At 48.8% G+C, this 24,885-nt stretch overlaps 1 protein-coding gene across 1 annotated transcript in view; it reads right to left on the bottom strand.

Moving 5' to 3' along the window:
* The window catches only part of Nuak1 (NUAK family kinase 1), a 64,270-nt gene that overhangs the window by 23,729 nt on the left and 15,656 nt on the right, over positions 1–24,885 (bottom strand). The window contains exon 2 of the mRNA XM_027930180.2: positions 11,119–11,239. Coding sequence (XP_027785981.1) covers positions 11,119–11,239 — 121 coding nt within the window. The remainder of the gene's footprint in view (positions 1–11,118; positions 11,240–24,885) is intronic.

Below are 24,885 nucleotides of genomic sequence, written 5' to 3'. Positions count from 1 at the left end.
AAAAAAAAAATGCAACACGTAGTGTATATATATATCTTTGCGTCTGGCTTCAATAGCTCACCATAACATTTGAGAGAATAATCCATGTTGTCCTGAAGCTGAAGATGGTCTATTCTCACTGAGATAGAGAACGCCATTGTGAGCTAAACTCGGGTTTATTTATCCATTCTACTGCTGGCAGACTTTTGGGCTGATTCCAGTTGAACTAGAACTTACAAAAAATCATCCAAAAGCTAACCTGCAGGGCTCAGACTTTTAGCACCTCGATGACCAGAGAGAAACATCAGCGAAATGAGCCCAAAGATGTCTTGAAAAAGCGGGCATGGAACCGAGCCATCCGAAATGACCCAGGTTTTGCTCTCACGAGATAATCTGACCATTGTTACAGCATATCCTGAAATACCCAAACGCTCGCCCTTTTCTTCTATAGAAGGGCCTTCCTTCTTCCCAGACACCAACTTGAACTACTCTTCATGTTTTCTGTTTATTTTCCATTTCAAGGGAGAGTGGGGCTTGGTTGCTATAGCAACAGCTGCCTCTCCAAATTAACTCTGAATTTCATCAGATGTTCCCTCTGACAGTCCAGTTCTGCCTTCTGATTGCCTGGCTTTCACAACCACGCTAATTACCCGACTCCTAACGATTCCCGACTGCTGCCCTCGGGGTTAATAACACAACTTGTATAACTGGAGAAAAATGGGTATTATAAAAACAACGACCTGGCCCGGGAGACATGCTGATGAGTGAGGACATCTTGGGATTTTTAACCATCCACGGGCTACTTGAGAGCAAAGCACGTCAGGCCTTTTAGCAGGAAAGGAGGAGACAGTGGGGACCAAGGTATGGGATGCTCGAGAAGAGTAGGTTCTGAAAAATGGAGGATTTCTTTCTGTGGAAACGGAGGACAGCGGTCTGGTTTACATGGAACCTCAAGGGAGGAAGATTCGTTTGTTGGTTTTAAACAAAAACACCAGAGACCTAAGAGAGAACCAGTCAGAATTTTCCTCACAGCTTCCCTTTCTATCTCCTAAATTAGTTCCAAGATGCTATTTCAGCCACGGGGCAGCAGTGTTGTTCTTACTGCCCCTAATTCTTGGACAGAACTTCTTTCTAAAGGCAAGGAAGATCCTCACTGAACGAAGCTTATTTTCATCTCAGAAACAGAGTGACCTTTCCTAGAAAGAGCTGTCTGCAACCTCATTAAGTCAATTACACAAGGCAGAAGCTAATCCTCCAATGTCTCCTCGCCACAACTCAGTTTCAAACATCTCATGAACTCACGGTCTCATACGATGGTCCTCTGACTTCTGGAGCCTGGAAGCCCACGGCGGCCTGCCAAGAAGATCCAACTAGACTACAAGTTCCGCCATGGTCAACGAGGTGGTCAGAGTTGGGTCCCTGGGATTCCTGGTTTGCACAATGGAGGGCTTTTTGGTTCACTTGTTGTCTTTTCTTCAACTCTTCCTGGATGTCGTCGGGCACGCCCAAGAAGAACCACGGCCAACAGGGCCACACACCACCAGCAACGGACTTCATGGAAGACAGAAGGAAGGGAAAGCGAGGGTAGAGGCTCCCGCGAAAGAGGGGAAGCCAAAGGCTGGCTAAGGACCGTTCAGTCCTGCTAAGACTGTCCATGCTGTGCGGGTTCCCAATCACAAATCCTAGGAAGGAGGGGACCTGGCCAGGATATAGACAGGGTTTGAAGGAATAGCGGACTCAAGGGCACCACACTGGCCTGGCCACTGGACTCCACAGTCCTTCCACAACCATCCAGATATCATTCCTTGTCTTTCTCTGTCCCTCTCTAGAGCTCTTCTCTCCTTCCCCCAATCTCTTGCAAGCACCCACGCTCACTGGCACAATCCTGAACCCGGGAGAGTCCCAGAAAATTAATGAGAACCTCTCACGACTACCCCAGGCTGGAGCAAAGGCTCTTGAACCCGATGAAGGGAACTTCTGAAAACTGTATGCATCCCCAATTCCAACAGCCACAGGGTCAAAATCCCTCTGGGCAGACAGCCTCAGTTTTCTCCCCTGGAAGCCCCAGCAGAGGACTTTGCGTGGGGGGAGGAGGGTGGTCTTACCCTCAACCACCTGGCCAAGGTGGAAAAGCCAGGCCTATCTTCATCGTTACCTCCTGATTTGGCCACCGCTTGACCCATCACGTACAGCTCAGCCATTCTGAGGACAGTCTTGTCAACTCTAAATTCTAGCCCTCCTCACTGAGTTAAGGGCCTAGTCATGGAGCTGGACTATGTGGGGTCAAATCCAGCTCTGCCACTTACCCGCCGGGTCATGTGGGCATCTGACTTGGCATTTTCTGTGCCTTCATGTCTTCATTGGTTAAAACAAAGACTCTATTTCGAGTCATCCTTGTGAGGATGGCGGCGGCACAGAGCAGGCAACAACAATCCAAAGTATTGCCACCATTAGGCAGCAAGTCTTAGTTTGAGCAAGCGGAACAAATGAGGACGTGCTGGACCAACACCAGGAGCATGGATCTGCATTGGCAGAATCCACACCTGAGACTGCACTGGGGCCCTCGAGGTGGATGGGCACCCACAGAAGGACGCGGGAAATGGCAAAGATGGTGAGCCAGGGTTCACAGAAGTCAAAGGACTGGCGTGACCCACCCCAGAGGCCAAGGTAAAGGCAGGCCCAGCTCCTTAACCAGGAACCTGCTTCAATCCCGAGTCCTGTCCAAACCGCAGGTGTCCATCCCAGGCCTCAGTGCTGTCTACAGCACAGATACCAACCTGTCAGATAAGCCCACTGTCAGGAATCAGGGAGGCCCGGGGGAAGCACCAATCCCCCTAATCAAGAATCTCAGACTTTCTAACAAAGTTACAGGTCATCAAATCCCATCTCCCCTTTTAATTCCCAAATCCCTGTTGTGCCTGGTCCCTGTGGAGGCCCCTCTCAGGTATTCTATGAACCTCCTAAATACCTGTTTGTCCTCTTCCTAAGCAAATCAGGCCAGCCACCCAGTCCATTTCAGAATACCCTTTATTAAATGCAATCTTTTTTTTTTCTTTAAAAATGAGCTTCAAGTACAAGTGGTATTATTTAAGGCACTAGAAAATATTGAATTCCAGGAAACCCAGGAGGGTGAGGCTGGACAGCCAGGGAGTAGCATTAGTTTGGGGTTATTTTATTTCTAATCTCCGGCCCCTAGAAAAATGACTTGGGTGTAATCAAATGAAAACAATGAAAATAATACACTGGAAGGTCAAATAGCTAACTTAATAGGAAACTCATTAGAGACGTGGCTGGACAGACTCAGAGCTGAAGAGCTGGTTCCTACGACGAGAAGTGAAGAGAGCTCTGTGGGGCTAACAGGGGCGAGTCTTTAATTTGGGTCCAGTTGCAGGACGTCATGTGGGACTTGGGAATCTGGCAGCAGAGCTCGAGAGTGCTCCAATGCTCAGCCATTCGCCATGGGTTCCAAAGAGTAAACATAATAAGCATGACACACCACCTTGCCAAGTTCAACAAACTGTTTCATGGGGCTCTGGGTCCCTGACGAGGGCAGCAACCCAATGGCCAAGTGAACCCAGGCCCAGAGGTATCACTCCCTGCTCCTTGGTGGTCGCTGCCAGACATGTGTGCTTCTCTGGAATTCGCTCATGACAAATGATCAGACCAAGACAAGTTTCTAGAACAGGGCTCCTCCTTTCCCCTAGTATCACAGGATTAAGTCCATATTTCTTGGTCAGGCCAATTAAGTTGAAATCCATAGGGATGAGGCCCAGGCATCAGCATCTCTTACAAACTCCTCATGAAATTCCAAAGTGCATCCGGCACCCAAGAATTACGGATCTGGGTGATCTGGCCCCAGCCTTCTCTCCTACCACCTCCCAAGAGAACTTTCGGCTCTAGCCAGAAAGGACGACTCACGGACCCCAAAACATTTCATCAGGATTAACTGATACCATTTACCCATGACCCCAGCATTGTGCTTAGCAATTTTATTGGCTAGTTCATTTAATCCCGGAGTAGCCAGATATTGGCCCATTTTATAGACAAAGAGACTGAGCCTCAGAGGGCTTAGTTAAACCTAAGCCTATTTGACTGGTAAATTATATACTTGCCCTACTAGGTCAGCGCTGAGAACACATGTGCTCAATATAATATTTGCAAAACAAATGACTGAGTGAATGAATGAATGACTAAATAAGTGAATGAGCGAATGAGAGCAGTGGAGAGTATTCCTGACCACTGATCTTGTTCGAGCAACTTGACCATCCCCTGCCTTCCAAAGAGCCCACATCAGGACCTGCTTGCAAGTCTTTCTGCCTGAACACCCCAGATTGCACAACCAAGCCTGCTTCCATTGTCAGCATTTCCAAATAACTGATGCAAGCAAAAGCCGCCTTGCTGACCTTCTAAGGAGGGGTTTCTCTCTCTGAGTGCATCAGAATGCTCTCCAAGGGCTGGGCCCACCCCTTGGGCTCCCACACCCAGAGATTCTGATTCAGGACATCTAGGCCAGGCGCAGCTGATGTTGATGCTGCTGGATCGCTGTCCTTTGAGAATACTGTCCAAATGCAACCCCAGGCAGTTTACCAGGGTCCTGCCATTCTCAGGGGTTACTTTCCAAGAGCAGGGCATGGCACAGAGCACCTTCTGACTGCTGGACCTCTGCTGGATCCTGAGGACCTATCTTACACAAGCACCCCTGCCCCGACCACAGGTTAGCGGGCCTGTGGCACACAGTAGGTGCTATGGGCTACTCCACCGAGCCTGTCTCTTGATTTCTCCTCTGCTCTTCTGGAGTTTTAGAGCAAAAATTTTCAACAGGAAACAAGAGTGATATCTATCCCCTTCCAGAAGAATCTATCACAATCAAAGGAGGCACAGAGACCTGGAAAGAGCATATTTTAATTCAATTTCTACAAAGACAGGAGAAACTTTTCACAGATAGGAAATGCATCCAAGGTGCCTAGGAATTCCGAGACTCCTTGAGAATACAGACTCACACCTTCTCACAGGCAGCATGTGTAAGGCTCCCAGGGCGGGTGGGCGAGGGCATGAAATTGACCAAAGGAGGCATATGTGCTTGTCTGCTTCATTTTTTTTTTTCTCAGTTTGAGAAACTCTTCCAACAAAGAGAGTGAGCACAGCTAATAAATGCCAAATAGGCTTCCTACCGGGTCCCAGAAGCCAGGACCACCCTTACTTCAGATAGGAGAAGTGAGGAAAGGATCACCCAGTTGCAGCCTATCACAAAGCAAACAGTCAATTAGAGACGTAATCTCTCAGGGCCAGGAAGAGATTTCCAGAAAGCAAGACCACGGGTATACAAGTGAAGCCCTCCCCCCCCCCTTTGCTCTTATATGCAGGGCTGTTAGCAGATGGGATTTGCAGTGTCACTTAAGCGCTGGGCAGCAGAGATGTTCCGTTGGATCTTCTAAAGTTTCAAAGGAGAAATGTGTGAGACAATGTGTCTTTGATGTTTAAACTCTGTCCTGAAATCAAAACCTCAGGCAAAACCATTTTTATCTCTTCCATCCCAGGCAACCAAGTCAAACGCTCTGGAGGGCACTTCCTTTGCACTGTTTTTTTTCATATTGTCAATTACCTCCCTGCTGAGGGAGCGGAATTTCTTTGAAGGGAACCAGGGTCCACCCCAGAGACGCTGCTGAGACTTCTTTTTTTCCTCCTGATGAGGGTACCCTAGCACACAACGGAGGGTGTATGTCTATCCTCTCCTGTTTACTTAGCATTATGAGCCGGTTAGGGTTGTGTCCACCCCGAGTTGACAAATCTGAGGGTTAATCACCTTCACCCCTGGGTCTGCTTTGACAAAGACACATTTTTTGAGATCCAGTGAGTGAGCAGAGTTGAATCAGTCAAGTCACGGGTTTGTTGGGCCTGCGGGTAATGAGAATGATATAGACAGAACTTACATTTTCTTGATGTTCCGCACTTCAGAAAACACTGAACCTATGAGTTTACGGGATGTAGACCACAAGATTCTTCCTGAGATATTGGCAGAAATGTTTTCTAAAAGACTTACAAAGCTGGGCTTAATGCTCCAGATACATGAGACAGCAACCTCTGTGAAGATCAGCGTTCTCTGCATCACAGGCTCTAGGACAATACTTTTCTCTGATGGGGAATCACTGCAGACCAAAGTTCCCTGTTAATATCAGGGGCACAGGCTTCAGACCATCACTTCCCAGATTCAACAATCCGATCCACCACTTATTAATTGGTAACTTTGGAAAACGAATGTGCCTTTAAGCCTAACTTTCCCTAAGACAGGAGTGTCAATAGTTCAAAGAGAAAAATGTTAAATGTGACAATACATGCACACCTCCTAGCACAGGGTAAACGCTCAATAGCTCTTCGCTATTATTATTATTGTTTTTAAAGTGTCAATTTTTAAAAATGACACTTCCTTCTCAAAACCTTCTCGTAGCTTCCTATCATTCCTGGGGTTAAACCCACACTTCTTTAGTTCCTGTGGTCAGGATCTGGCCCTCCCCAACCTCCTCTCTCCTCCACCCCTCCTCACCCTCTGCCTCGCCTTACAGATTCTGTGTCCTTTCTACCAACCCAATCTCCTTCCCTCCTCTGAGCATCTGCACCATGCCGTTCCCTTTGAGGGGAAGGACCAGCTCTCCCAAAGGCTTAGACCCTGCTTCTTTCAGGACTCAGCTCAAACATCAGTTGCTCAAAAATCACTTACTTGGCTCAAGAATCAGTCGGAAAGACCTCTCCTCACCACCTTATCCATTCACCTCGATGACTTTCCGTCTCCCCTCCCTGAATATCAGCTCCAAGAAAGATGGGAATTTGTTTTATTTGCCTTTATATCCCCAATGCCTAGACTAGGGCCTGGCACACAGTAGGCATTTTTGAATAATGGATTGCTTTCTTCTCTGGAGCTCATATTCTAACATCACTGGTTGGTACTGCCTTTCCCTCATGAAAACCCACAGTTCTTAACTATAAGGTTAGGCATGCCGTTGCTGTGTGTGTGTGTGTGTGTGTGTGTGTAATTATAAAGGTCCTTACTGAAGAAAAACTGTAAAGTTCTTTAATAGCTTCTATTCACTTGGCTAATGTTCAAACAGCCACTTAGGTGCTTGGCATGGATTTCCACTAAGCAAATTAATGCATTACTGCATTCAGCTCGGGCTCTTGAGGGACCTGTCACCAAGCAGGCTCCGAGTGAAGGTTCCCTCACCTCTGTGAGTGACGGGGAGACCAGCACACAAGCTCACAGACTCGGGTCCCAGCACCACTGTGGCTACCACCCTTGCCCCTGCCACGCCCAGGTCTGCACAAAGGGCCATGAGGCAGGACGGAAAAGGCCAGGCGGGACTGGCGGCAGAGCCAGCAGGGCAAGGCCAAGGTCGGCTGGGAGTCAGGCAACAGGCTGCCGGGGACACCCAGTGTGATGGGCTGACCTGGGTCCCCTCCTCCAAATACCTCGGTATTCAGGACCTCCAGTCCTCAGAAGGGGACTCTGCTTGAAGGCAGAGTCTTCACAGGGATGATTCAGTTAGAATGAGGTCCTCGGCAGGGGCCCAAGCACACAGTCTGTGACAATCTACCAGTGTCCTTGAGAAGAGGGAGATGCTGTGAAGACAGGAGAAGGCAGACAGCTACCAGCCAAGGACGGGGCCGAGCAGCAGCTCTCCTCTCGGGGCCGACCTTGGGACCCAGGCAGTACAGCAGCTCAAGTCACGGGGCTGGGGGTGGTGGGGTCACAGGCAGAGGTGTGAGAGCTGGAACGCAGCCTTGGCAATCGCCTGCTCCTAACCCCCGGGGAAGGGAGGGGAGCTGCCCTCCTCCACAATTATTTAGTGGATGTGGGAGAAACAGAACTTGCGTGGGAGAAGGGAAAGGGAACAGAACAGAAACCAGAAATCTCTAAGAAACTAACATTTAAATCCCTGGGAGTTTTCTGAACAACGACAAAAAAAAAAAAAAACACACACACACACCTTTTATTAGGATGGTCCTTGCAGGTCATGAAAGACTTGAAAGCAATGAGTTCTTTTTAACCAGTTTGAGACCAGGAATCCCTTTAGGACTCTGGTAAAAGCTATGTGCCTCCTGCCCAGGAAAAAGGTGAACCCACGCACATAACACACAAAACATCATATGCTAGCACCGTCCAAAGAACTTTCTGCAGTGAAGGAATGTTCTAGATCTACACTGTCCAACATGGTAGCCATTAGTCACAGGAGGCTACTGAGCTCTTGAAATGTGATGATCGTAGGGCCTCAGGATGATCTTTCTTTAGCTTAGCAGTGTATGTATCATGCTATTTAATGCTATCAACAGCTCTGTGACAGGGATAGAGGGGTCATTCCCATTTTATGGGGGTGGTTGCTGAGGCCCACCATCTTGCCCAAGGTCTTACATCTGGTCCACGGTGCAGGATCTGAACCTGAAACCCGAGCCCGAGCAAAGTGCAAACCCCAGCTCTTCTGATTCCCTAAAACCTGCTTGAAGGGTTTTACAAAACCAGACCCACACTCCTTCCTGAGGCCTCGAAAGAAATTATTTCAAGTCACCAAAATGACTTCAATTCACACGGGAGCCCATCTTTATAAAGTTATAAAGCAAGGGCTTCTCAAAGTTTCCAGCAGGGAGAGGGGCTGGACTGAGGCCAATCCAACCTTGGTAATAGAATGTTCCTCTATTAAGGTTCCTCTATGGCCTTCCCTTTAGCAGGGGGATGGTTTCCTGTTCTCTATTCATCCTGTCTGGTTCCCAAGGAGGGCACAGGGCTGCTCCAGAAGTCAGGCTTCCCCATGCCAGGCCTCGAGTACCATAGCCGGCCTCCAGTACCACAGCCGGCCTCCCCAACAAAGAACCTGGAGGCTTCGCGCTGCAAGAAGGCTACCTCTGCCCTCCTGATACAGGGGTTCCTGAGTTAAGCCAAGAAGTCTCAAAACACACAGAGCTCACAGAGTGCAGGACCCACCCTGGCCCCAGGCTTCTCTGGTAACCAGGCCACACAGAGCAAAAACCCTCAGAATGTATGTACCCGAGCTCATTTTCCATCTCCACTCACTTCTAACTTCTAGAAACTGCACTCATTCACCAGGCATATGCTACCCAGGCAAAGCTACTCAGTTGGCTTTACCAGCATGGGATTCTACTTTTGCAAATTCTTCAGCAAAAATCTCTCTTTCAGGACCCAGTAGAGATGCCACACAGCTCCACCAAAACTTGTCACATGATACTTTTTTCTGTCCTGCCTTGTCAACTTGCTTCTTGAGTATGAGATCCATATCAAATTCATCTTTAAATCTGCAACCTCACCCACAGGGAGCGTAACAGGAAGTAGACACTCGAAAGACCAATGGTTCTCAAACTTTTGTTAAAGCAGAGACTGCCTGGTCCCACCCCCCACTGTTTCCCCTTCAGCAGGTTTCAGGTAAGGCCTGAGAATATGCATTTCTTGTCATCTCAAGCGATGCTGACGCTGCTGGCCCAGAGAACACACTTTGAGAATCGCTGCAAGAGATGTTTGTGGAATGAAAATATGATTGAATGAAAATCTCCCTTAAAAATGCTATCACCCAAGGGCTCCAAAAAACTGAGCTTTTGAAAGATCAGGATAAAACATATTATCAACATTGACTTCTAGATAAAAAACAAAAATAGAAACAGCAGAAAAAAATAATGGCAAAAAAGATCAAGGAACCAGATGAAGGAAAACTAAAAATTTTAAGGTTACCATCTGGTTTTTAGCCCTACCTGATAACTTCTTATCGTCAAACCAGAAATTAAAAATACGTTCTTTTTCTGTCTCCACCACAAAATAAAAAATATTCTGGGTAAACACTTTGACTCAATAAGCTCAAGATTAGGAATTTTTCATAAGAAAATAATTACAAGTGAAAGTGAAAATAATGCACAGCAGGGACAATAAAACTCTGTCCATAACAGTCAGAAATTTGGAACAACTTAAATGGTTGGCAAAAGGAATCAGATTCAATAAATTGTGGTACGTCCATAAATGGAATATTATAAAGCCTTTTAAAATGTCCTTTCGGGGAATATTTATTGACATAGGAAGAAACGTGTTATAACAAATGAAAAAAAGGTAAGCTAAAAAATGGTATAAACAGTATAATCTAACTTTGGATAAAAACCATATACAGTCGATATACAGAAAAACAGATTTAAAATGTAGACACAGAGTTATTTACTAAACTGCGAGTTAGAACAAAATAATAATAATAATTATTATTATTATTTTAATAGTAATTATTATTATTTTGGGTTTTTTTTTTTTTTTTTACATTTTACTTGTAGCAAGGATTACAATCAAACTCCACTCATTGGGTCAGAATGGAGTGTTCGTGAAAAAACTTGCCCCTCGTGTAGCACACTACCTATACTTGCGAGTTCAGAACAAAATTATTTTTAAAATTTTAACATTTATCCTTTGAGCATTTCTGTAATAAACACATGTTGCTTGTGTAATTTCTTTACCGGATATTAAAAAAAAAAAAAAAAATGACAGGCTGTGGGAGGTTTAGACTTTCCATTTCTTCCCGGGAAGGACCACAGGGTTGAACTGAAGCACGGGCTTTTTACAGGCTCTCCCCCAGCCTGCTCTTGTGTAAACACCAACCACAATCTGGACTCCACTTCTGCAACATCTGCGGCACCGATCCTCTTCCCCGGTGCTTCCTGGACAGGCCCTAGGTTCATTCGTAACTCCAACAGCCCAACTTGGGAAAAAACTCTTCATGCCACCATCGGCTCTGGAGAAGGACAGTGCAGACGTGTCCGCCTTTCCTGGTCACCCAGCAAACTGCCATTTTTCAGAAACCGTGGCTGTCTTACAGACCGGTTTTCAAATAAGGTGGGTTGCCTAGCAACAGCCAAAGAACCGGGAAGATGGAAAAAAGGCGCCTGCCAGGGATGTTTTATGACCAAAATGAGCTGCCCTGCGTGTGTCTGGTTGCATTCAAGGTAACCAAATAAAAGATAACACCCGACTATTTTTGCATCATGAAATACTTGGCTCCGGCCCAGAAGGGCAATTACCTAAAAGTCTTGGCGGCCCCCATGGTATGAGAAATGGTAACTGATACAGGAGTGGAAAAAAAAAAAAAAAGAAAGGAAGAAACCACTGACCTTCATAAATACTGATGATATGAGGATGGTTGAGGGATGACATTATCTCAATCTCCCGTCTGATGTGAACCATGTCTTGTTCATCCTTAATTTTGTCCTTACGAATGGATTTTATAGCAACCTATAAAGTCAGGAAATGAAATGTTATTCGGAGAACTAAACAGATGCAAATCAGCCATTGGGGGAGTTTGGAAAATAAATACAGATGTTACTTGTTGGCAGAACTGACAATCACCAAAACAAAGCTTCGAAATACCCCCTATCAGGTTTTTCATTTCTAGAAGAAACACCCCTTCTCCAGGCAACAAAAACATCAGGTTTGAACTGCCTAGGGTCTGGGATCAAGAGTTTTTTGTTGTTGTTGTTGTTTTGTTTTTGTTTTTTTTCATAAAGCAGACGCTGCTTAACATGGACCCATTCATTTGGTGTAGGAATCTGGGTTCTTTGAAAAGAGAAGAAAGGCAAGCTTGGTTTACAGGGTACTGATTCAAAAAATCACTATTCCATGGCCAATCTGGAGGTCAGTCCTGCCTCACACTTTGGGGTCTCAACACTCCAGCCTGTGCCGTGGTTATGCACTTGCTCGGAAGCAAGATCCTTCCTATGTCCCTCCTCCAGCCCAAGCATCTCCAATTGCACGTGGTGTGACAAATGGGCTCCTCAAGGGATAAATCAGGATGAGACAAAGAGAGTGACAGCTAGTCTCCCTGCCCAGGCCCAGTCCATTCCAAAAGCCTTCTGCCAATGTAGTCTGCAAATCCAAACTGCAGAGAGCTGCCAAGGGCCAAGGCACAGAACGATCACTCAAAGAAGCAAATAAATCAAAAGGCATTAAAAACAGGAATCTAGTAAGGGAAAAATACATTTACCAATGGATTCATCTTTGCTCATACACATGCTGGTTGGTCATGTAATCCACCATGGCTCTAAGGGAGCAAAAATACACAGCAGAGGGGCACCCATGGGGAACAAGGAAGCCCCCCACCAATCTACTACCCTCTCCCAAAGCCTCCTTAGCTCCCTCTCAAATGGGTCCTCTTGTGACCTCAAAGCTCACCTGTAGCACCCATCCCTCTGATTTACAAAGGGATGGAGCTATTGGAAGGAAGGAAGGAAGGAATGACCCCTTTCTATGAGCAGCTGCAGCTAAACCTTGACTCTCCCAGGGTTGAGACCACAGGTCCAGCACAGCAGGAGTGGATTCATATCTGGGAACATCTGTAACTTCCGACAGGGGCTAGCTCTCCATCAAGCGCTGGAACCCAATCACTCCTCAACTATAGTCTGTCCATCTGTGACTCCAAGAGAACTGGGAAGCTGCTGTTTTTGCTATGTGCTGACCTTAAACAGAACAAGTCCGACCTACAGCTCCCTGCACTCTGTGCAATCCGTCCCTTCCCTGTAACTAAGGCAGGGTCTCCGTCTCTTCTGGACCCCGGAGTAGCAGAGATCTTATTCACCACTTGTTTTATCACCAAATCCTTACCCTGTGTACTTGGCACGTAGTAGACCTGAGAAAACACTTAGTGCAGATAGAGAGCAAGGGAAGGAGAGGAAAGAAGAAAGAAAGAAGTGGGGTTCATGGTGGATAGTGAAATTGGGGCAAAAAAAGAAGGGACCCCCCCCCCTGTAAACTACTACTGCCAAGACAGGCATGCTAGCAAGATGATTTCGGATTCCTCTGCCATCCTATCTACAATGGCAATCAAGGCATGGAAAAAGCACAAATGAAGCACAGGACACCCTGCTGGGACCCAGGGGAGGCTCCATCCTGGCTGGACCCCGTGCCTGGCTAAGGGAGCTGCAGAGATATGAATGAGCCGTCCAGCTTAAAGGTCCCTTTTCACGACAGTGCCAGGCTCAGCGCTACCCCAGGCCCTCACCAGAGCCCCATTCAGCATGCAGCAAGAAAAGCCTCCTCTGCTGACGTCAAACGTGAAGACATGACTGGAAGGCTTTATTTTGTCTGAGTGAGGCCTGCATCCTGGGAGTTTGCTCTTGGAGGAAGCAGACAGTGAACACACACAGGCTGGGGAGGATGTGGGTGGCTGCTGGACCAACTCCGACATTCCTCCATAAACTAAAGATGGGCCAAGGGTAGAAACCACCCCTTTGATTATGCAGCAAGCTGAACTTGGCCTCCAGGAGGCCCTATTGTCAAATTACAATAAGAATAAATTCTTTCACCATCCAGGGTCAGGGGAGGGTAGCAACATTCTAGCGGTAAGAAAATGAGCCCACTGTCAATTCCCCACTGACAGTGGAGAGCGAGGGGTGATGGTCTCACGGTGCAATTACCCGGGAGATGCTTCTAGCTGGGTATGAAAAGGAAAGTGCCCACATTCTAATCAAATCCCACACAGCACTGCGGTAACTAAAAGGGCTCCATAAATGTTAATAACCACAGCGGCCATCCCTCCACAAAAGGTGCCCTCTCCCTACAATGAAAACGTCAGAGGGCTCATTCTGCTCCCCTATCAGAGGGGTAGTTGTAGCCTAGGAAGAGACCAATGCTAGAAAGCCACTTAGAACCCTGCCACGGCCAAGGCTGGAGGGATGAGAGCCACGCATGACCCACCTGAGGTCAGCCAGCCAGTAGTGGCAAACCAAGGACACAGTGACAAATCCTAACAGCCAGCCTCCATAAAGCACCTGACATGTGACAGGCCTTGCAAACACTGAGATCTTTGCATCCTTTGTCATTCAAGGTTCATCCTCCTGCCACCTCCCCAGGGCCCCTCCTGACCCCTCTCACCCCACAGCCCTCTCTCTGCATCCTTCCCATTCTATCTTCTTTAGAGCATTTGACACCAGTTAAAATTATCTTTCTTCTCTGTGTGTTTGCAGCATATTGAGCCTGTTTCTGCGGAACCTGAGAGCTAAGAAAGGTTCAGACAGGTTCAGAGGGTTGGAAGGCGATCTGTAAATGTAGCTCCTGCTTCACAGAACCGAAGGATAAACTGAGCCAGCACACTGAGAGGCAGTATAGCCTAATGGCTAGGACTATGGCTCTGAGTGCTGGCTAACTAAAACCATTCTCTAGCTGAGGACCTTTGGGCAGGTTATACAACCTCTCTGTGCACCAGTTTTCCTCATTCATCAAGTAAACATCAACAATGCCTGCCTCACGGATCCCTGTCGGGACTGCAGGCCAGGTGCTTAAGAACAAGCCTGGGCCAGGGATCATTTTTTGACCTAGGGGGGAGTGTCCCTTCCTTTCTTCCTTTCCTCCTCTTCATTCCTCAAGGGACAGCAAGTGGAAGTCTTAGGCACAGAGACCACATTCATTCCCCAAGTTCATAAAGGACAAGCCAATCTCAGTCCTCCGTCTTTAAACAGCACCCTCCTTGGAAACGGCAGGAAGCTCTGAACAGCTGGACCACGACTGGCACCATGACCCATGAGGCCCAGGCCAGGCTGGAGGGAGAGCAGCCCCAGGTCCATCTCCCCCCATCTCCTTCTGACTGCTGCCCCTTCAGGTAAATGGGGAAACAAAGGGTCGCTGCTCAGAATCAAAAGACTGTCCCAAGACACCCACTCAGCCTCGACAGTCAGGGACGGGGCACCACTTGCTCCCTGTGAGCACCTGCCTTGGGCCAGACAAACCCTACATGGAGAGAGCAGTGTGCTTCTGCCCCAGCCCTCCAGGTGGGAGTCGGGGGGAGAGGCCAGGGGACTTTTGTGCAATAAGCACAAATGGCCACGGGCTGCCACAGAAAGGTGCAGACACCCGCCCAGTGGAGGAAACCCCACTCCAGTTTTCCCACTCTCACATCAACAAAGAAAAACGGAAGTAAGGAAAGGGCTCAGCAGGAAGAGATTACCAAATGTCTGAAATCCCGCCCCACCCCAAAACCATCCACCTCGTTCCCACACACAGCAAGGCAGGGAGGCAGGTGTTGGAGCCCGACCGGCGCGGCCACTTCCATAAATGTTCCCAAGTCTAGACGGCACCGTGTGCCTTATAAAATGGTCTGCTTTTAAATAAGGCCACCCTATAGTTTAATGTTTAAACCTTACGCAGCAGCAGGGCTGGCCGCGGCCCTGTGAATGAGCCCCTGGTGCAGCCTGCTTCAGAGGCACACTTGGCCGGGCCAGTGCCCACCTCTTGTTAACCGAAACCAGCCCAGCCTCCTCTGTTGGGTTGGCAGATTTTCCTCTTTTGAATGATCCCCAAAACCCACCTGCTCAGCAGCCTCCTGGGCACTCTCTCCCACAGTGGCTGCTGTGCATGTGGGGCAGGGGCAGGGGAAGCAGGGGCCAGAGTCAACGCTCAGACTTGTCCTGGCTGGTGGCTTCTGGCAAGCCCAAACCTCGCAGGCCTCAGTTTCCCACGAAACCGAGGGTTTACTACTCCCTATGTGGCGACGGCAGCAAACGCAGGTTAGAATTAAAACCCAGCTCATGGCCCTCCCCCGCCACCTCCCTCATTGCCACCCGGCAGGCAGCGGCAGCGGCAGACAATAATCTAGAATTCTCCGATAGGAGTCCCCTGGGAGGATTGTTAAAATGCAGATCCTGAAGCCAGGGCTGTGCGTTGGGGCCCAGGATCCTACATCTCCAGCAAGCTCCCAGGTGCTGCCAGCCGTGCTGGTCCAGGTCCAATACTTTGAGGAACTGTCCCCACGTGTCAACGTTTTAAGTCCATGACTGTATCCTCAGCAACAGTGATAACTGATACTCAGCACGTGTTCGTTGCAGGCAGGAAGACCTTATTCCCTTTAGTCCTGACTACAGCCTCATTTTACAGGTGAGAAAACTGAGGCACGGAGGAAAAAACACTGCTGCAAGTCAAATGTGGAGCTGAGAGTTGAGGGCAGGCGACTAAGCCCAGAGAACACGGCCTCCTGAGGCACAGATACAGGTGGAACGGACAGTAACCACACCAGGTGACAGGAGTCCCCTGAAGGATCCAAAAGGGCTCCCAAAGCCCAGTGAGATTTGGACTTCCTCCAAGCCCAAGCCCGTGAAGTGGTTTTGTTTTTGTTTTTGTTTTTTGCAGGGCCTGAGGATCCGGAAGGCAGGGCTGGGGACATGCACAGCCGCAGGAAACACGGTCATAAACAGGGCATTAGCCTCACTTAGTGAGAACAAGGCTGCGCTCTAATCCCAGCAACACGCACTGGCAGCCTCCCTGCCATTCACAAGGTGTGACCTCACTCCCGGCCACGTTCCACCACCACGCTGCAGGGCACCGAGTCAGAGGCAGCCGGGGAATCTGTTCTTACCAAGGGCCCGGAGGCCACTTGCAGGGGGTGGCGGACAGCCATGTCAAGCTGGAGGCTGGGAGCGCAGGGTTCCTGCTCTCCTCTGGGAGCTGGGCAGAGTCTGGGGCGAGGCATCGCTGCACATGGGCCACGTTATGGCTGTTACTCAGAAAGCCTCTGCCTGGATCACCAAGACGATGCCACCCAGAAGGCTGTGTTGCAACCAAAGACCCTAATTAATTCAATGACCCCCCGCTCTCTGTGGAGGAGCCTGGCCAACTCAGGACAACACCGCAGCAACCTGCCAGGACGCAACAGGCCCCACGGGGCCCACGCCAGCTCCGCCAGGGGCCCACGGCTCCTCTCTTCCTCTCTGGCCTGTTGATTCACGTTGTTACCTGGATGTTTTTACAGACCGGAGCAGGTTGGAAGCCAAAGTTGTATGAACAGGCTCAGAGGAGAGGCACCCCAGGCCAGGGAGCAGCTCTGCCTTCAAAGAGGGGCACCCACCATCGGCCACCAGCTGCCCTTTCATCTTGTCAGAGGTTCTGGTAAACATCATTCACCATAACCCGCTTCTCAATCCTCTGTTTCCCAAAACTCCCATAAAAGAGATGATGGTTCCTCAGATGAGGCAGATTTTTCTCCTGCCATGAAAAATGTGTTCTATTTCCAGATTTAAATAGCAAAGCCGATTTGCATTTGACCGGGCCAGGGCCTGCTCAGGAGCCAGGACACGGAGAGCTGTTCCTCACTCTCTAGTACTCCCCCCACCCCAGCCTGTCCCCGCCAAGCACTGCACGGAGAGCGTCCTTACTGAGGAAGGGAACTAACGACGAAGAACTCTCAGGACAGATTTACACTCCCTGTATGGCACCAGGAGATAGTGACCACAGCTGAGCAGGGAGGACCCAGGGAAAAGAAGGCCAGCTGAAAGTTAGTGCCAGGTGAATACCTAAACAGAGCAGCCAGCCAGCCCAAGGATAGTCAGACTCTGGAGAGTGCTCTGTCAAAGTGTGGGCAGCAGGTCACCTGCATGCAGTGAATGGAGGTGGTGGGGACTCGGGGAAGACCTGGCATGCTGAGGTTTGAGAACCGCCACCTTAAACCAAAGTCAGTGTGCCCCTGCCAGCTCCTACCATCCTGCAACTTAAATAAGACAGTCACATTGCACACTCAGTGACTAATGCAATTGACGCACTGCCACCGATACAGAGGGCTCAGTGACCAAGATTAACTGACCCCTGTCAAATGGCAAGTTCGCTTCCAATAAATACTTCCCTGGTCGTAGCCCCGAGGCCTGGGAAACCACTGGGATGGGTTATGTATGTCACAGTCTGCACACAACTGGGAATGTCAAAGGCCCCTGGTAACACATGAGATGCTAACGTAGGCGGCGTCCGACTCCCAGGCTCCAAAACGCAAGGCTGCTGAGCTAGGGCTGGGATTGCCAAGCTGCTGTTTATTTTTAGCCTTGCACGTTTCCAAAAGCCAAACTCAACACCAGATCAGAATTCTAAGTGCAACTGCTTTTCTTCCAGGTTACAATTGTCCCAAAGAGGGAAGGAAAGGGATGAGCCAGGGGCTGAGGTTACTTCTAAGCTGGCCCCAGATCCTCTGCTACTGCTCTTCAGCAACTTCCATAAGCCCAAGGCAGCGCGACTAGTACTTATGGACCTCGGAACCCAGCAGAGTCCTGGCCAGAACCGCTCTGAACCCTGGTGTCAGCACTTGTCCTATCAGCAATCACAGCAACTTGGAGGAGGGACCTGCTCCAAGGAGACATCCGCAGCTAATCAAGACACAGGCTTAGTTTCCCCATCTGCAAGTGAGGATAACAGCGGCACGCCCTCTGGTTATTATCCTGCAGCACCACACCAGGACTGACCTGGGGGTCCTATCAGATTGTGTATGTGACACTGAAGAAGGCTCATAGGAACAATGGCAGAAGTCACAACAGCATCGTTATCACAGCAGACATTAGAGCTGCATGGATTACAATGCTCCACTCCCACCTCCTCATTGGGCAAATGAGGAAACTGAGTCCCGGGGAGGTTAAAGGATAGGCCCAAGTTCACCAAATTAACAGCCATGCTGCAATTGTAACAAGACAGCCTACGAGAGTCCTGACTGACCCCATGCTAAACCACAGTTAGCAGCGGGACGGAAGCCACCACAAAAGGGTTATTAACATTTATATGTGAGGCAGGCTCCAGCTGCAACGAAGTCCCCGAACTGCTGCATTATTAATAAACCAGACGGAGAGCGACAGATACCTCTAAGTGTGCTGGCAAATTATGACATGTCTCACAGCATGGCACACGGGGGGCTGTCCCCACACTGCAAGCCACCACGCTGTTTTCAGCCCAGTTCAGTCCAAACCTCGCTCCAGTTTCTGAAGCCTGACTTGGCTATCACACATGAATGAGCATACTCGGGAGGGTTTTGTCCCATTATTTCTTAATTTGTTGCAAATACTGCTTTTAAATATTAACTTCAGGCTGCAACTGGATCGCTGACCTTGGGAACAATGAGCAAGGGACACAAAAGACCTAAGAAGCCAAATTAGGTTTCCAAAGGGAAAGGAAATAAGTCTGTTGGATTTAGCAGGTCTAGGTGGGCAGAACAAAGAAATTGATTTTTTTTTTTTAATTTCTTAAGCTGGTGAAATATAACAGGTAAAAACAGAGGCATGGCTTTGCATTTTATTTCGTGTTTTCACCACGGATGATTTTGCAGATGAGTGAAAGGGATTTGTCAGAAGTTATTTTTATCCTGACGGAATTCCTTCTGCTTGGAAAATTGATGAACAGCCACGAGGCATGTCAGAGCGGGGGAGCAGTGGCAGAGGCTGCAGTGTCTGTCACCCAGGGCCTCTGGGATCTCAGTCATCTCCCCTGCGCAGCAGCACCTCACTCCTTGCAAGGGAGGCTCTCATTGCTCATTATTCAGAGAGTTAACAGGTTCCCTGCTCCACGGCCCCACTGCCTCGATGCTGGTCAGCAGCCTAATTAGGGTTCCACAAACCTGCCCAGGGTGCCTCTTGCAGGAGTGTCTCTGGCTACAAATGATGACAGCCTGACCCCCACGGAGGTCCTCAGTCCTGGGTGGGCATTTCCTGCTGCCCCATCAGGCGGGTGAGATGCATCCAGTATTCAATACTCGATCCTGACTCCAGAGGAGACTGGGAAGGGATCTGCAGCCCTCACGGGGACCCAAGGCGCAGCCAGGGGGGAATGTGTCCATGTCCCCGGACATGCACACGGGGCATTTCCTCTGCCAGAATCCCTCCACTCTGTCATTGCAGCTAACTTTTTCAGCTGACGGAATCCTCTGCATCCATTTCCGGGGACAGGGTCCACCCGGCAACAAGTCTCCGGGATGCACACCTGGGTCCGCTCTCCTTGCCTCGCTTACCTATAATCTACACAGAGGCGATCGCTGCTTCTCATTCACCACGGCACCCCTAGGGCCAAGTGGTGTCTAGAGCACAGCATATGCAAGACTTGGTGCTGAACTCGGGGTGGTTGGGGGAACTCAGGTAAACCGTGGCGTACGTGCAGAGGGGGCCTCCTCAGAAGCCCCTATTTCCACCCCTGCATCTCCTAAAGGAGACTCATTTCTAACCAGAACTGGGTCTCACTTTGCTCCATTATTAACTCCCCATCCCATTGTCAAGGCAATGTCATCGTGTGTGTGTGTGTGTGTGTGTGTGTGTGTGTGTCCCACCCCTGGTCTCCTCATTTGACATACTTCACACTACTCGGTCCTTCTTGCCAGGAAATGGGCCTCTGACTATTTCACTGGACCAGTACTGATCAAAATGCTATCTTTGGGGTGCACTCAGATGTAGTTTTTACAACTTCCTCTCATGCCACAACAGTGCCATATTAAATTATCATGAGGTTTTTGAATTTGGGGTAGAGGGGTCATTATGCACCAAAGGAACAGGAAGACGAGCCATGTCCTCTGCCAAATAATGTTCACATCTACAATATATTTACCAGTCACTGTCCATGCTACTTAAACGGCAGTCATACATAACCTAGCAAAAGCGAAGGTTATTCATGGTCAGTGTCCCAGAGGTAGCAGGCATTTGTCACCGCCTTGTCCCCTCTGAGTCCTCAATATCTGGGAGAGAATCTGACACAACAGTGGACTTGCACTCAGCATGGACTGAGTTTAATTTAATTCAGCCTCAAGCACATCATAAGCCTTCATTTTTATAAGCCCTAATCCTTTCTTACACCTCCACCCACTACTAACAGCCTGGCCCAGTAACTACAAATTGCTGAGGTCAGAAAACGCTCCCAGATACTCCTCTGACTCACGTTGCTTCTGCACAGGTAGATGCAGTACCGTGTGGTATAAATGATCCCCCCAACATACAGGATGCCATTCCACTTGATTCCACTCCCCCCACCACTCCACAAGACAGGCTACTTATCCTGCAGGAGAGGAAAACTGAACCCAAGTTCCCACAGATCATAAACACAAAGCCCAAGTTTCAACTCGGGCACTTGGAGTCTGTGGCCAAAGCTGCTTCCCTGGGCCACACCTGGTTCCATATTTGGTCAAACCTATGGAATCACTGGGTGACGCCTTGGCATGGTGACTCTTCCTTTCTCTGGAGTGTAAGCCTTGGGAAAACTAGCTCAGATATTGGATCATTCATGTGCCGTGGAAGAGCTGGTGGAGGAGTTAATCAGAACAATCCGAGCTTGCGGCTAAACAAGGACACTCCTTCCTGGATCACACATTGCTCGATGGTGATACTTCATAGGAACCCTTCCCTTACAACAATACTGTCAAATGCAGCAACCACGGGCCAGAAACATCCCAGGGGAACCCCGCCAAGCTGCTTTCTGATGTACCATACACACAAATACCAATATTCCCCAGATGTTCTCCATGTAAAACATTTGGTTTGAGACATTGCTCTTCTTTCCCCAAAACTCTTACATTTGTTTAATGGACTCATACAGTTCAGCTAAAACATCCTGGAGCAGAACACTGAAGCCAGCCCGTCTCTAATGTGAACATCCCTTCTGCAGAAAAGACGAAGAAGTAAATAAGACAGTCCTTCCCAAGATTTATGCTCCCTGCATCTTTAAGCAGGTCATAAAATGAAAGCTATGCACAGATAATAATGCAAGCTGCTTTCAAGTGTGTTTCTGAGTCCATCTCGATATTAATCTAAGACCGATGCTCCAGCAGATGCTGGGTCTGGAATGCTAAAGAGGGGGCAAAATTTGGCTTCTGACTCCCCATCCCCCACCAAAAAAAAAGAATCTGTCACTTGAGTGACACAGATGATTGAGATAAAGGTAGGTTGGTTTTTTTTTTTTTTCTGATTTCAGTCCTCAAACCTAGAAATAGCTCCTTTATTTCAAAACCACATATCTATAACCCACAATCCAAAACACAAGGAACAGGTAGGAAATTGACCTTGAGTCATGAAACCAGCTCAACCACATGCTAACTATCTGACACTGGCCAGTCCTGCTCCCTACAAGGAGGGTCATCCTGTTACTCAAGAAAACAGAACTTCTTTAGATTGTTCTCAAGACAGTATGAGGAGGAGGTTTAGCCCTAAAAAAGGCACCCCAAAGATGCCACAGAATCCACATACTAAGTCCCTGCAGATGGTCACTCATTGTTTTCCTACCAAAACAATTTGAAGAAGCTTAGTCACAGCAAATCTGTAGAGAAGCTGGAAAAATAGAACAAGAAACAGTCTCACTGACAGAATCAAGGCATGAGCACTAACATCACCTTTAATTTTAGATTTTTCTGTCTCTTGAGTGTCCAGCATGAAGCCTATGTTATTTTTGCTATAAGGAAAGGAAAATTTTACCTCTTAAAGGAATCAAAAAAGAAATACAAGTTGATGAGGGAGAAGACAAACTATAAATTGCAAACATGCAGATTCCCAAACATAGTACTGAGGACCATTTAGGAGAATTCACCAGAAGACACCAAGAAAATGGATTTTGTTTTAACAAGGCAAGAAAGAAAGCAGCCACCTCTCAGGAAGGTTTCCTTAAGAAATGTCTACAGTTTCTTTTTGTGTGTGTGTGGGGGGGGGGGGGGCGGGGGTGTCCCAGGGAATGAACCCAGGGGCACTTACCCACTGACCAGATCCCCAGTCCTATTTTGTATTTTATTTAGAGACAGGGTCTCACTGAGTTGCTTAGTGCCTCACTAAGTTGCTGAGGCTGGCTTTGAACTCCCAATGCTCCTGCCTCAGCCTCCGGAGCTGCTGGGATTACAGGTGTGCACCACCATGCATGGCTACAGTTTTTAAAAGGTTTGGCTCTTTGGCTCATTAGTTCATAAATAAACACTCATGAGCTGTGATCACCTGCAAATATCTATTTACAGCTTTCTGTTAACTTTTTAGTGTTTCCACTTAACCAAAACATCAGGATGAACCAATATCCTCCACTCCCTTGACTAAAGCTCATGGCAGACTGAACCTGGGGAGGCTGTTAAGGCACTCTCTGCTTTCCCTGCACCCTTCCCTTCAGTAATCCAGCCCCCCACCCCATCCCAGGCAACCTAACTGCTCCAATATGGCGGTCACTACACTCTCAAAACACCTCATCCTCCAACAAGGCCAAAAATGGTGCCAAAACTGTACATGTCCCTGGTCAGACAGGATTAAACGCCAATGTTAGACTTATGTTTATGTCCAGTACTGCCAAGAGAAAACAGAGTGCACAAGATGACACAGAAAATGCCCAGAAAGGTGCCCAACAGGAGTACTCCACCTGGGTCCAAAGTGCTAGCTGTTCTTATGATTTTTGTTATCACTGTGAAGAAGCAGACCTTCTGCAGAGACAAGTGTAAGAACACCCCCAGAAGGCCTTCCAACCACGAGGACAATGTCAGAGGGCAAAGTGAGAAGGGGGTGGGGAGAAAGGAAGCAGCTGTCGCCTCTACCGAGAGGCCATTTCAGGTCACCTCACTAAAAGACGTCCCTCCAAATGTACTTCTATAGCCCCCAGGGAATCGATTTTGCAGGATGGAATTATTTCCCTGAAATAAACAGATAGACAAAGGTCACCACAACTGGGGCCTAGAAAGAAAACAAGACAGCTGCTGATTTACGGGCAGCCTCTGATGCAAGAGAGCAAAAGGTCCCAGCCCCGGCCTGGAGGGACGGCTCTGGACAACCAGTCCTCTCTGGAGAAGGCATACTGGGGCCAGAGCAGGGGAGGCTCACCTTCCCAGGAGCGGGGCCCCAGCCCAACCAGAAATGGATGGAGACATGGTCAGCGTGGATGGAGACGTGCCACAGCCAAGGGCTCTCGACTCCAGTGTGCGTTACAGGGACCTTGGGGGCTGCTTGAAAATACTGATGCCTGGGCCCCTGCCCCAGATGGCCTCATTGAGTCCTCCCTCTGTCCAAGATCCCACTCCTTTGCTCAGTGAGGACTGGGACCCCGTGATGCAGCTGGAAAAGCTGACAGCAGGGGAGGCGGCCCTGAGGTTCTAAGGCTGGTGACACCTCGCGGACTCAACACTCTTTCTGAGTGTTGATTTCTTGAACTGTAAAATGAAAACAAACTCGGGATAATACGGGAGCAGCTTCCTGAAGCACACCTTGAAAAAGACACACACTCACGGGTCCACCTACTCCACCCTCCCCTCATCGCTCTCTTCAAGTCCTGGCAGCTCCCAAGTCTAAGGGTTGTCCTGTCCTGCCTGTGGTTGAAAAAGGGTGGGAAGGGGCACAGCCCTCCTGCAAAGTGAGCAGAACAAAAGCCCAACAGAATGGGCTGTTGGACCCCTGCCACACACACACACAGAGCCCACGGGTGTGCACGCACACAGACCCCCTAATGTGCACGCACACAGACCCCCTAATGGGTGAAACAGTAGCAACTGAGTCACAAGGAGCAAAAGGAGGGAAAATTCGGTCCTTAGGATTTGCTTGGCTTTTCCACTGATAGTGGCACTTTCTCGGGAGGTTCTTGCCTAGGCCTCCTTCCTGTCCACCCAATCCTGGTGTAGCCCACCTGGGAAATGTCCCTGAATGAATTAAGGACACTCCTTGAGACCAGAGATGGACATCTGAAGATCAACATAACTCATGATATGCACACGTGTGAATCCCCTCAACAAGCATCTGATAAATACACCTGAACTTGACTCCAAGAAACTGGCAGAAAAGGCACACTTGGCATGCAGGAGGCAGGCAGCTGCTCCAAGTTCAGAGGGTGTGATCCGTCAATCCCAGCAGTTCAGGGTTCTACTCCCATTTACATGTGGTGTCCATGTGGACAAATGGTTTCCTCCTCCTTGCCTTACCTACCCTTCAAATGGGGGTAAGAACAGTGTGCAGCTCTCAGTGAGGAGGAACTCAGGTCAGTGATGAACATGCTTCGAACAAGCAGCACCTGGTGCACAAGTGCTCTGTATTCACAGCTGTTGTCATTACTACACGACAGGCTACCAGGAAAGTGTGACCTGAAGGAAGTGGCTTGGGGTCTCCCAGATGAATGCTGCAGCTAGCTTCCCATTGTGGACCTCCCCCATCACTCATCTGAGCTAC

The sequence above is a fragment of the Marmota flaviventris genome, chromosome 3 (genome assembly GCF_047511675.1).
Source record: "Marmota flaviventris isolate mMarFla1 chromosome 3, mMarFla1.hap1, whole genome shotgun sequence".
NCBI lineage: Eukaryota > Metazoa > Chordata > Mammalia > Rodentia > Sciuridae > Marmota > Marmota flaviventris.
This window is presented reverse-complemented; position numbering and strand designations above follow the sequence as displayed.